The sequence below is a fragment of the Odontesthes bonariensis genome, chromosome 7, assembly GCF_027942865.1.
Source record: "Odontesthes bonariensis isolate fOdoBon6 chromosome 7, fOdoBon6.hap1, whole genome shotgun sequence".
Lineage (NCBI taxonomy): Eukaryota > Metazoa > Chordata > Actinopteri > Atheriniformes > Atherinopsidae > Odontesthes > Odontesthes bonariensis.
This window is the reverse complement of record NC_134512.1, coordinates 3786106-3799627: the sequence shown is the minus strand read 5'-3', so window position 1 is coordinate 3799627 and position 13522 is coordinate 3786106. Positions and strand designations below refer to the sequence as shown.

General features: G+C 42.9%; 1 protein-coding gene across 3 annotated transcripts in view; it reads right to left on the bottom strand.

Moving 5' to 3' along the window:
• bcar1 (BCAR1 scaffold protein, Cas family member) overlaps positions 1-13522 on the bottom strand; it is an 87762-nt gene that overhangs the window by 48336 nt on the left and 25904 nt on the right. The window contains exon 1 of one of the 3 annotated variants that reach the window (XM_075469276.1): positions 2527-2866. The exons of the other annotated variants lie outside the window; for them this stretch is intronic. Coding sequence (XP_075325391.1) covers positions 2527-2538 — 12 coding nt within the window. The 5' untranslated portion in view covers positions 2539-2866. Of the gene's footprint in view, positions 1-2526; positions 2867-13522 lie in introns of those variants that run through there. 3 annotated transcript variants of the gene reach the window in all.

Here is a 13522-nt window from a genome sequence, read left to right as displayed (position 1 = left end):
AACTCATTGTGTAGCACATTTGTTCAATGCAAGTAAAAAATCTGCTGTATTAATAAACACATCTTTATTACTGATACACTGAGACTACACATGATTTCAAAGTAAATGCAGATTTGATGTTTCTTATTGCTAACACTTACTTTTCCAGCCTTTTGTTGGCCCGGCCCAAACCTTTTTGAGACGCGTTGCTGCCATGAAATTCAAGATGAGCCATTTTTCACGAAGTAGTTCAATGTCTCACTTTCAACATTTGATGTGCTTTCTATGTTCAATGGTGAATGGAATATAGGTTTCTGAGATTTCCACATCATCACAATCAGTTTTCCTTCACATTCTACACAGTCTCCACTCTTTCTGTATCCATACCACACGATCCCACCTGCTACAACTGTGTCCTTTCATCCCATCTATTAACATGATTGTTTCATTCATGTAATATTCTCACATGCACTTTTCCAGATATGTTAAAGACGGGCTGCATGTGATGACGTAAATGCTGGGAAACTGGCTCCAGACTTGTTGCAGATAAGCAGCCAGCTACCTGGTGAGAGCTTTAGATCAGTGAATGCACTAGCACACCAGTACGGAGAAGAATCTTTTGGAGAGTTTACAGCAAGTGAGTGTGCATGCTGCCATTTCTATAGTTTTCCACTTACTTAACTATGTGGTGAACATGTGTAAATTTCTGTGTCATCAGGCTGACACAACACAGCGATTTCCCCATTGTTCCATTATGTCCTGCATCCACTGTGGTCCAGCACAAACTGCTCCACTGTACTCCAGCTGTGTGAGTGCACAGATTCTGCTGCTGTGAAGTCTGAGCAACAACTGTGAAGAACACACTGATCTGATTCTCCACCTTTTCTGGAAATTCATATTTCATATGTTCATATTTGAGAAAGGCTATGATGTGTATGTGACCCTGATGTGAACACCTCCAGCTACCTTTAGGTCATGTAATCTACCGGACAGGTCCAAATGCAACATTAGAATAAGTCTTATATAATCAGAATCAGGTGAAATGTAAAGGAAAGCTGATTATCAGGAGGAATGAGAAAACCTGATGTTTCTCTCACACACACTCCTCGGTGGTATGGAGGGAATCCTCTTCATCTGTTTCAAGCCAGCTGTGTTTCCTGGCCCCGTTAACTGGCCTCACTTCTAAAGAAGTGCATGTAGGTGACTGCTCATCTACTCAGAGCAGCCATGACATCTGATGGGCACCGCAGAGTTGCTTTAGGATTCAAACCCTGAACAAATGAAGCTTCAGCTAATTCTGTTGTAAGAACATTTCATTAGTCTGGGAATTAGAGGGCTCTTTGTTTATTGAAGAGCTTACTTTACACTAAGTGTGAAAAATTGACATGATAATAGAAACTAACACCAAGCAGAGACAGTGTGGCAGCTCAAACAGAGTGCCACATCACTGTTCTGCCTTAATTACACACTGATTACTGGGGTGTAATTACTTTTTACACTCAAAGCAATCTGCTCAGTATTTCACTGTCTGCCACATTCCTGACTGTGTCGTTTCCCCAAACACACACACACACACACACACACACACACACACACACACACACACACACACACACACACAAACAGATCCACACAAGCAGGCATGCTGGCAGGATATGAACCATATGAACTCATGCAGCCTCTCAAACAAAAGCAAGAAAGGTCTGTTACTCCCAGTCAAACGCTTCCCTATCTGCTTCTTTAAGTGATGCATTTTTCTCTGTCCTCTGGCCATAAAACCATTATTTCTATCTGCTTTCCTGAGTCAGCACAAGGACATATTTAATGTCCCCTCTCTTTTTCCTTTCTTTCTTTCTTCTCCTTCAAGGCCATAAACCTCCCTAATGCTCCCTCTAAAGTCCACTGAGGCCTATGTTTGAACAGCGGATAACAGCGAGCAGAAAAGAGGACAGACCAAACAACTAAAGTGGGGAAGACGACAGCTGTCTGTTCCTATTCCGAGTGGTAAAAAGAGAATTCAAGCAGTAAAGTGGAACAGAAAACACCAGCATGCTGTTGAATAGTCATAATCAGATGTGTTGATTCAGAGATTTTCCAGCTTTGGAAGTTTCATGCATTTTTGCAGCACATTTTCCATTTTCACTGCATTCAGTGGCCTCGCTGAAGAGTTAGGGTATAGCTTTTGGATCTTTGACTTCACTTTTTCAGAAACTTTGAACTTTTTGTCCCAGTACATTCCCCTACAGCACACAAAGTTTCCTCAACCTGTGTACACACACACACACCCTGCTGAGAGCCAACAAAAGGTAGGAATCCAAGGAAAAAATGTGAACTCCAGTTTCTCTCTCCTCCCCCTTCACATTTTCTTTTTTTCCTCAGCCATCCCCTCCACCCTCAGCCCTGTCTCACTTCACACCAGCAGAGATATAGCCAGTCCTGCTGAAACACTCGAATACTGAACCACTGGAGATGAAGGAGAACTAACATCAGAACAGGCTAAGAAAAAAAAAAGAAGCAGTGGTTTCACGCACAAACTCACTCACTCACCAGATAGTTCATTTTGTCTCTGCAGCAGTGAGTCGGATGTGGGAACTCTGGGACAGGACTTGCACTCAGTCCTGTGAGACACTCCCGTTAAATCCAACAAGCAGACCCCAAAAGATCCCCAAACTCCTAGAGTCTCCTCCTTTGTAGGTCTGTCCCCACTTTGTTTTCTTCTCTGTCTCTCCTTCTGTCTTGTTCAGTCTTGTTTTCAGCACTGAAGCAGATCCTGACACATTCTGCCACTTCCTGATCTCATACAACAGGAATGAGGCTGCTGCTTGGCCCATTTACGTCTACCCTGCTCGCCCCTTCTTTCTCCCTGGATCGCTCTCACCCTCTTGCCTGAGGAAAAGGGGGAGGAGTATGTAACCCAGCACGTCACTTCCTGTTGGATCCTGATATTCCCTCCTGTGGCCAGACTGGGCCATTGGAGCTGTTCTCATGTAAATGAGCTTTGCCCTCCCACTGCTTCTGCTCTCCTCTCTTGCCCCCCCTGGCTGTAGGAGCCTGTCAGTGCTCTGGAGTAAACCATCACAGTGTGCTGCTCTATAAGACCACATCGTCCATTCACAAGGAAAAAACGTCACTCTTACAACACAAGTTGTTTTGAGTGATCAACTTTATCAGATGATGATATATTTGTGTCCGGCCATCACACCCCAGCAGCATGGTGGCTCACTGATCGGGGAAGGATTTGGGCTATTTCACATATGCAGATGGACTTGACAAAAACTGGAACTCTGGGTTGCAAAGGTAAACTTCTGTGTGTAGAGTGGGCCAGATTCATTGGTAGTTTGGGTCAGTGGAGAGGACTTGATGACTAAAATACTACTTTTGCAATACTAAAAATAAATTGGTAGTAATTCTGTAATTCTTAAAATTAGTTGGCACTTTATTCCGTGCACTTTAAAAATAGCACTTTAGGATAAATGCACTTTAATATAGTACCAGATGCACTTTAATAAATGTATACTTGTATAGGAGGGTAAAACATTATTTGCCAATCAGATGCATTTTAATGTCTGAAACTACTGTGTGACAAAATTGTGTTGATATGGTTTTTCGGTATGGTATTCGTACCATAACAGGTCATTTGTTGTATATCTTGTGATGTGGTTAAGAGATATGGAATGTTGTACGCTTTGTTTTCTTGTTTCCTGTTTTTGTCTTTGTCTTGTCTTGATTTTAGTGTGAACAGCAGGACTGCAGATGGAGATTAGCCTTGGAGCTAAATCTGGCATATTTACATTGTATGTTTATTAATATGCAGAGTCCTGTCACAAATAAACAAATAACTAACTATGACTAAATACCCAAACTGGATCGGAGTCTGTCAAACTTATCATAGTTGTAACACTTTGACAATAACCTTCCCAACAAAGGTGGGAGACCAGATAGATGGATTGATAAATACTTTATTAATCCCGAGGGAAATTCAAAGTATTCAGCAGCTACATAGATGCCTGAAGGCAGGTTAGTATCTACAGCAAAGAAAAACTCAGTTAGTAACAACATACACTAGGATACAAGTTAAAAAATAAAAGAAATAAATGTGCTCATGTGCCAACAGATATGCATTTGAATATGGGTTTAATGACGATCCTCCCAGTGAAGAGTCATACAGTCTTATGGCCACTGCATTAGTGGAGACAGACACCAGTGTGACATGCAGAAGCTCACTGCTTGCTCTTTTTGTCATTTTGAAACGAATTATTCAGTAAGATGAATGAAAGGTGAATGAATACAGTCCAACAGTTGGAACTAAAAGTTAGAAAACAAAGCCTGGTTTATGTGTCTGTAGCTTTGCTGTGTTGAATGTTCATGCATGGCCGTATACTCTCCAGCCATCACTGCATCTCTTCCAACATTTAACAATAGTGACACTGTGTCTGATCCATACAGCACTAAAGCCAACCATCCAGTGGAGCATACCAGACACCTACACACTTACACACACTCTCTACCCTCCATGACCTGGGCACTGCCCTCTCTGACAATAACTGCATCTGTCAGACTGACCTACAAATGGCAAATGCCTGCCTGTCACGCACGCACGCACGCACGCACGCACGCACGCACGCACGCACGCACGCACGCACGCACAAAAAAACAAGTCATTGTAGAATCGAATCCGTTAAAAATCTCCGTGTGTTTAGTGGTTTAGTGTGTCCAACATGTTAACTTGAATCAGCTTTTGAAACTCTCATGTTCAGTGGGCCTTGGAAGTCTTAAAATGCTACATCTCCACTACTGAACCACTTTTAAAAAAGCAATGGAGAGGCATGTTGAAATACACTGAGCACTAAAGGGTTTAAAAAAAACGAGATTTTCATCATCATCAGTGCTCAGATCTGAGCCAGGCCTTCCAATAGATCCCAGAGTTTTAAGATGGATTCCTCCTTTGTTTGGTTTGTCTTTTATCCAACAATGAGAAAGTCCATTTATTGCTCATGTAGAAGTGTAATAATGTCAGCATGTAAAACAAATGGCCTGTGTCATGTGGTTTGTCAGAGTGGTGTTTGTGGCGTTACTGTTAATGCACTGACTCAGGACACAGTGATCTTTGGACCTGGCCCTGTTGCTGTATTTATTGGGGTTTCTCTTTCAGAAGCAAAAGTTCAGGGAGGGCATTATTTAAAAGGATCAACGCCACAGCTCACTGCTGTTTGTGCCCTCATTTACCAAATAAAAAAGCAGAAAAAAAGGGGTTGCACAGCAGCAGCAGGAGGAGAAGGTGTGTGAAAGAACAAAACCCTTTGTAAGAATTTACGAGCACTGTCGCCTCAGAGCAGGGAGCCTTTCAGTGTGGACTTTGCATGTTCTCCCTGTATGCGTGGGTTCTCTCCAGAGACTCCAGCTTCCTCCCACCACCCAAAAACATGCATGTCAGGGATTAATTGCTGACTCTAAATTGACCCCAGGAGTGAGTGTTTATGGTTGTTTGTCTCTGTGTGGTCCTGTGATGGACTGGCAACCTGTCCAAGCCGTACCCTGCTTCTCACCCAATGACAACTGGGATAGGCTTCAGCCCCCACATGACCCTGAATTAAGCAGGTATAGAAAATTGATGGGTGGTTGTTTTGTTTTAATAGACACATCATAAATTTTGTAGGAATATCACCATCCATATTTTCACCTGCATTGTAAAATCTACTTATCTATTAGACCAGATGAAACCAAAGAGTTGGTTAGTTACCAATGATCTCCTCTTAGCCTCTGATAGCGGACTTGTGTCTGTGCTTGTCCTGTTGGATCTCAGTGCTGCTTTTGATACGGTCGATCACAGTATCTTATTACAGAGACTTGAACATGTTATTGGGATTAAAGGAACTGCATTAGGCTGGTTTAAGTCATATTTATCTGATAGATTCCAGTTTGTTCTTGTAAATGACGAATCTTCCTCACACACCAGAGTAAGTCATGGAGTTCCTCAGGGTTCTGTGCTTGGACCGATTCTTTTCACTTTATACATGCTTTCATTAGGAAACATTATCAGACAGCATGGCATAAAGTTCCATTGCTATGCTGATGATACTCAGTTGTACTTATCTATAAAACCAGATGAACCCAATAGGTTGGTCAGACTACAAGCATGTCTTAAAGACATAAAGACCTGGAGGACTCAGAACTTTCTGCTTCTAAATTCAGACAAAACGGAAGTTGTTATCTTTGGACCTGAGCGCTTCAGGGAGAAATTGTCTAGGTATATTGGAGTTATTTTTGACCAGATTTATCATTTAACACACATATAAAACAGATTTCTCGGAGTGCCTTCTTTCACCTTCTTAATATTGTTAAAATCAGGAACATCTCGTCTCAGAGTGATGCAGAAAAACTGCTCCATGCATTTGTACTTCAGGATTGGACTACTGTAATTCTTTATTATTGGAGTGTCCCACAGATTCTCTGAAAAGTCTCCAGCTGAACTAGCTGCTAGTAAATGTCTGGGAAGCACCCTCTCTACCTTTAAGATCAGGCTTAAAACTTTCCTTTCTGATAAAGCTTATAGTTAGGGATGGCTCAGGTGATCCTGAAACATCCCATAGTTAAGCTGCTATAGGCCTAGACTGCTGGGGGGCCTCCCATGATGCACCTCTCCTCCCTCTGCTCTCTTTACTCTCCATGTACATGTGATATTATTGTGTCATTAACTTGTGTTTCCCTGTTCCAACAGATATCATTTTAATGGTGTTACAGTGTTTTTTTTCCCCTCTCTCCTTTCCTCTCAAACCCCAGCTGGTGGAGGCGGATGGCCACCCTTCCTGGTTCTGGTTCTGATGGAGGTTTCTTCCTGTTAAAAGGGAGTCATTCCTTTTCCACAGTCACCTCAGGCACGCTCGGGACGGGGACTAAATCAACATTTTATGAATTGGTATTACATACAATTGAGTAGGGCTGGGCAATATGGGAATAAGTCATATCACAATATTTTTTTTTATATTAGTCGATATCAATATATATCGGGTCCGTAACTTTCAGCATCCACTTGAACCCCTTATTTTCCACTGTGCGTATTGGTAGCGTCTTTTGCAATACAATAAGCTTTTGTATTTGTACATCTTTGCTATTTGTATTTTGTAATAATCATTTAATATCAGGGTGTCTCCTAGATCTTTTGTCATACGGCGCTGGATAAAGCAGACTCTGTGGTCTTCTGTTGCTGCAGCACATAAGATGACGTTTCCAACATTAGAAGAGTAAAAAAATTTGACTGATTATTTTTGCGTTGGAAGCGTGACTTCATTAATGCACCAACAAACATCTTTTGGTTTTCTTTTTGTTAGAGATATGAGAACTGTAGGACTTATTCATTCGTTCATTTTCAGAACCCTCTGCAGTCAATCCCAGGACTAACTCTGAGAGACACATAATCACACTGGCTCACACACAGCCAGTCTTTGGATTTCATTTTAGACATAAACCAACAGGTCTCAGTCCTTGCTCCCCTTCTTTTCTTTATTTACATGCTACCTCTTGGCCAGGTTATTCAAGATCATAATGTCCATTACTACTTTCTTGATAAAATACCCACCTACACATGCAGGTAAAAACCCAGAGGCCCCAGCAGCCTTGCAGTTTGTCTTTCTGATTAAACCCTGTGTGGCCCAAAGTGTCCTTACATTAAATGATGAGAAACGGAGGGTCATTCTGTTGTTTCGAATCTTAGCAGTCTTTGCAATAATATCCCCCAGGCTGCAGAAATCAAGGGGTAATATTTGATATTTGTCTTGTTTTCCAGCTTAAAGCAGTCTAAAACCTGGCCTTTTCTTTCACCTGCTGACTAACAAAAGACACGCACACTTTTGTCCCTTCTCTCCTTCACTACTGTAATACACTACACTCAGGTATTAGTCAGGGCTCCTCTGTCGTCTCCAGGTGATTCAAAACAATGCAACTCGACTCATCACAGGGACAAAAAGGCATGAACACATCACTTCCAGCTTGCCTCCCTGTTAGATTTTATCGATTTTAAAATCTTACTGCTCACCTTCAAAGCCTTGAATGGCCTCCTCTTATATCTCAGACTAACTGACCTGGAATGTTCCCTGCCGAGCACTGAGATCTGCAGATACTGTCCTGCTAACTGTTCCCAGGTTACAGTTTGAGAGAAAGGAAGATTCCTTTAGATAACTCTTTGGCCAATGAAGTGAGACATACCTCATCTGTAGCTACTGTCAAATCGCTCCTTAAAACTTTCCTATTTGAGAATATCTTTGGCAATGCCCGATACATTCATCATGCATTTTACAACTGTGTTCCTGTGAACATCCATCTAACCAAACTCACTTCATGCTTTCTTGTAAAGCACTTTACACAATTATACTATTACAATACTTAAGTTAGTGTCGACAGTAAAATGAACAGATAGCATAGTCACTGACATAAAGGCAGTCAAAAGCCTTGTTTCCACTGTCAGTACGGTTCAGGTCACTTCATATCGGTACAGTACGGGTCGGGTTGCTTTGGGGTCAGCTTTGCGTTCCCACTGTACAAAGGGGACCCTCAGGGGTGGGCGGAGTGTGTGCCGAAGCGTCACTACATCGAGCACTCTTAATGCCACACCGGCTCGCAGTCCGGTTGAAACCACTCTCGGCCATTTTTGCGGCAATCAGCTGGAAAACTTTTTCATTTGGGACAGCGCCATCGAGCTCCCGCTGCACAGCCTCCTCACCAACAACGGAGAGCAGAGCCTGGAACCGGTCCTGTGTGCTAGGTACCCCAACCAGAAGGGTTACGAAAATGGTAATGGGTACCATGGAACCGGTACGCTTTCGTGGTAATGGAAACACTGAAATAAGCGAACCGTTCTGAACTGACCTGTACCGGACTGCATAGTGGAAACGGGGCTAAAGTAGCCTTTTTTGTAACCACAACACCGGCCCAAGTGTTAGGTGGCTCACTGGGGGCGCTGCTGAAGCTCCAGATTGTGGCTAAGTGGTTAGAGTGGGTCGTCCAATAACCCAAAGGTTGGCGATTCGATTCCCACTCTCACTGCTCAAAGATTGGTGGAACTGACAGCTGGAGGGGTGGCAGTCCGCCTCCTTGCCTTGGACGAGGTGCCCTCGAGCAAGGCACCGTATCTCCATGCTCCCCGGGCGCTGTGAATGGCTGCCCACCGCTCCAGTGTATGGCATCTGTCTCCATGAGTGTGTGACCCTGTGCATTTGTGTGTTCAACAGGTGCCAACCTGGATGGGTTAAAAGCGGAGGAGTAATAAAAAAAAAAAAGAAGATTGGCCATGGTAGTTATAACTGGAACCGTTAACTCGATGATGGAGAATACTTAATAACTAACAACTGGGTCCAACACTGGCGTCTGCAGATAACCACTTGACAACAGCTGGTTTTACAGACGTTCACCAGAGACAGCTAAGATTAATGGATAAAGCAGTGCCGCTGAACATGGCTGACTGCATCTCTCCCAGCCTTCATACCCCTGACATGTGGTGTTGCATCTTCGGCAGTAATCAATCACAATCAGTTTAAGTTGTCTCGTGTGTTTAGTTTATTATTCAATTCAAGTCACAAAACACAAATCCACAGCAAAAAGCCATCACAGGGGACTCTACATAAAGAAAACCAAAATTTCCATCTGAGCAAGCACTTGGCAGCAAATGGGAGTGAAAAAAAATGGAGAAAAAAAAACTCAGGCAGAACCAGACTCAGGGCGAGGTACTGCCACAATTTGTAGGAGGACATATTATTGGAAAGCAGCACATGGGCAATTTGAATATGATACCACAAATTAGCTTTTGAAATAAAATGATTTCTTTAAAAAAGGAATTTTGAATGGGTTTTTGTTCAAAATTTAAACTACGTCTTGTCAAATGTTCAGATCAAATTTCTGCTGAAAGTTGGGGCTGGAATAGTCCAGAGGAAGAATAATGGGCTTCTACACAAACAGTCCCTCTGAGGTGCCGATATCAGGGTTTGGCAGGGTTCAAAGGTCAGGCACAAGCAAATGATCTGAACACTTGATCAAATAAATCCATGTTCACTGTGATCTCACACAAAGCAGCAGAACTTCTTCACCAACAGGTTAAAAACTAAAATATAATATTAGAAAACATCTTTATTCTGGGTGGCACACGCCAGTGAAAGATGCTCTTTCTGTAAAATGCTTCTGGTGTCATGCCTCAAGCCTCTGTGCAGGAGGTCAACAGTCTTTATCAGCTGTAATCTCTTTCAGTATGGGACGTAAATGCATTCCATTCACGACACAGTTACAGGCATTCAGAGCTATGGGTCCATTATCCCGAAACACAGGAATGAATGGCACCCTGTCAGTGCAACATAAAGACATAACATACTGGACATCTGCTGCAGGGAGATGCATGCTAAACTCATTGGGCCTCATGCAAGAATATTTTTGTATTTATAGTCTAAATTTCTCTCACTTTTTTCGTACGAAGGTTTCGTACGAACACGCCACGTCAGATTCAACAAACGTTCTTAACTTCGGAAAAAGTGTGTAAACGACCTGCGTAAATGATGAATGCCACCCGTGCGTATTTAAGTGCACGTGCACGAGGATAGTAGATTTGCATACTCCACTCCCAAAATAATACCATATAAGGCTGTGCTTCCTCTCTGTTGTGCCAGGAAGTGTTGAGTGTTGAGTCATGAGAATGGCATCAAGGCGCAAAAAGAACAACTTTAGGGGCTCTGAGACTGAAGTTCTGCTTTCAGAGATCCAGAAAGGAAAATCTGTCATTTTTAGCAGTGTCAGCAGTGGAACGGGACCTGCTAAAGCCAAGAAATGGGAAGTTATTACGAGTGCTGTTAATTCCGTGTCACCTGTAGTTCGTAATGTCACCGAAATAAAAAAGAAATGGTTTGATATGAAAATGTGTTTTTTTTAAAAAACGTTTCGCCATGGCCAGGCGCTCGATGACTGCAACTAAAGCCGTGCAATTAGTTGTTGCCTGACATTAGCCGCTTTCGGACTGTAGGAACCTTTGGCAGTTCTAATAACCTTTTAATCCGCGGGGCCGTTTTCTCCCGTGTTCGGACATACAGGAACTCGGGGCTTTCTCCCTTAGTTCCTATAACTATTTAGCTCCTTCTCCGAGGTCGGGTCTTTTCATGGTTCTATAGAACGATCTGAGGAGGTGTGTGGTGGTCGGTAGCTACGCCCCATGTCATGCTATCACGGCTGAAATGTTTACTCATACACGGACACAACCGGCGGGTGTTTAATAAGTTAAACTTACACTGGTCTCATTTGTCTCCAGCGCTCTGCTCTCCTTTCTTCCTTCATGAAATGGAAAAAGTATCTCCTGACTCTCTCTGTGAGCTCTTCCAGCCTCGATATTAGACGCCTGATGTGATTGTCCATGATTAATATCACCATCATGCAGACCGTAAACACAGTGGCCTCCCCACTCTCCATATTAGCTTCTTGGTGGTGTTTTTTCTACTCTCATTACTTTTACCGTTTTGTTTTGTGTTTGAATGTAGCGCTAAACGGCTAACGGCTAACACGTCACTGAAGCAGACGGCTGCGCGCGGAGCATCAGTCCCTATCAGGTCCCGACTCATGTGCGAATGCAGACTGAAACAGTTCCGCTGGGGAAGGATAGTTATCAGAACGAAATTCGAGGAGGGTAGTTCTGATAACTACTTTCTTACAACGGTCTGTCCGAAAGCGGCTATTGATGGCACTTTGATGGGGCGGTCCAATGAGGGGGGTCTCCTGGCACCACACCTTCTGGTCTGCCTGGGCTGGTTCAGGTATTAGGAGACCCTCGTTCATGGCAATATTGTGCAAATCTGGCATGCCTTCTCTGGGCTATAGAGCAGTTTGCCCCCCCGCTGTATGGAGACACCTGGCCTTTAGCTCAGTGTGCCCCACAACAGCACGGGTGCTTTGATGCGTATATGTGTGCAGTCTATTGCTCCCATTATGTTTGGCAGTCCAGCCGAGGCATGAAAGTCCCTCTTAATTTGTACTTGTTGGACAGCGGTGTATGGGAATCTGATGTACCATGAGTGATAAACTGACGAGAGTTTTGATAACCAAGGGGAGCGCACGACTCACAGAGGACTGGGACACCCCCGATCTGTCTCCAATCTCCCTCTGAAAGGTTCCAGTGGCCAAAAATCCAAGGGTGGTGGGGACCTGTACCTGTGGTGGAATTGGGTTTGATCGGCAAGGATATCTACACGGTCTGAGCCTGATGCACTAAGGCACCTAAAATTTGAAAGTCAGCGGCTGGCTACGCTTCCCATTGACCTTGTAATATACAGATTCAAATTAACCTTTAATTAGTGCATAATTTAAGTCAAACAGAATAATGTCAGCATCATTATGGGGTATAATGTATACATTTATTTATGTTTGCTTCAAAGTAATAAATATACAATCCATTAGTCAAGCAAACTTGATTGGAATAACAGCGGACTATTTTAGGAAACTCCTACGACAGGTCTGGATCACTCACAAAGAAAACGTTAAATACGAAAAGATTGGTGAATGCGCAAATTATCTTAAATCCCTCGTACGCACGACTTAAGAACAAATCTGTGCGTACGAACGGTTGGTGCATGAGGCCCAATGTCTTTACATTAATGAGGCAGTTATTAGTCCTTCTTTTAGGGAGTAGGGGGGATACAGGCAAGTAACTGCTGCTTAAAGGATAAGACCGGTTTTTTGACATTGGGCCCTTGATTTCACATTATAACATGATGTTCTACTCACCCCTGCTTGTTGTTGAACATTTGGAGCTGTTCCAAAGATATTCGCGAGGCGTCTGGCTGCTCTCTTGAGATATTCGGCCATGAAACGGTTTCCTATGGGCAAGCTTATACAGGCACAAACTATGCTGTTTATAATTTATTAATTACTCTACACTAGCACTGATAACGTGGAGGTGCGTCGCTTACTTAAAAAAATCCGGGTTACTAATTTTGAATTTTAGCCGAATGAATAAATAGGCAGCAGGTCTGTGGGCTGTCTGTGGCAGTAGCACGACGAGGACGTCAGTAACACCCACTTTACGACAAAAAAAATCAAAATTACAATAACCCGGATTTTTTTAAGTAAGCGACGCACCTCCACGTTATCAGTGCTAGTGTAAAGTAATTAATAAATTATAAACAGCATAGTTTGTGCCTGTATAAGCTTGCCCATAGGAAACCGTTTCATGGCCGAATATCTCAAGAGAGCAGCCAGACTCCTCGCGAATATCTTCGGAACAGCTCCAAATGTTCAACAACAAGCAGGGGTGAGTAGAACATCATGCTATAATGTGAAATCAAGGGCCCAATGTCAAAAAAACGATCTTATCCTTTAACATTTGAACGTAGTATTAAGGATTGAGTAGCAAGCATTTTTTATTGTAGTCTGTATTAATGAGCATCAAAAATGGAATTTACAGTGTTAGAAGTGGCACACACCTGCAGCACTGAGCTTTCCCCAGCAGCTTCACTAGGATCAGAAAGAGCCACAGTAAAGTCAGGTAGTGTTACTGCTGGTATGAATATGTGCAGTATAATTA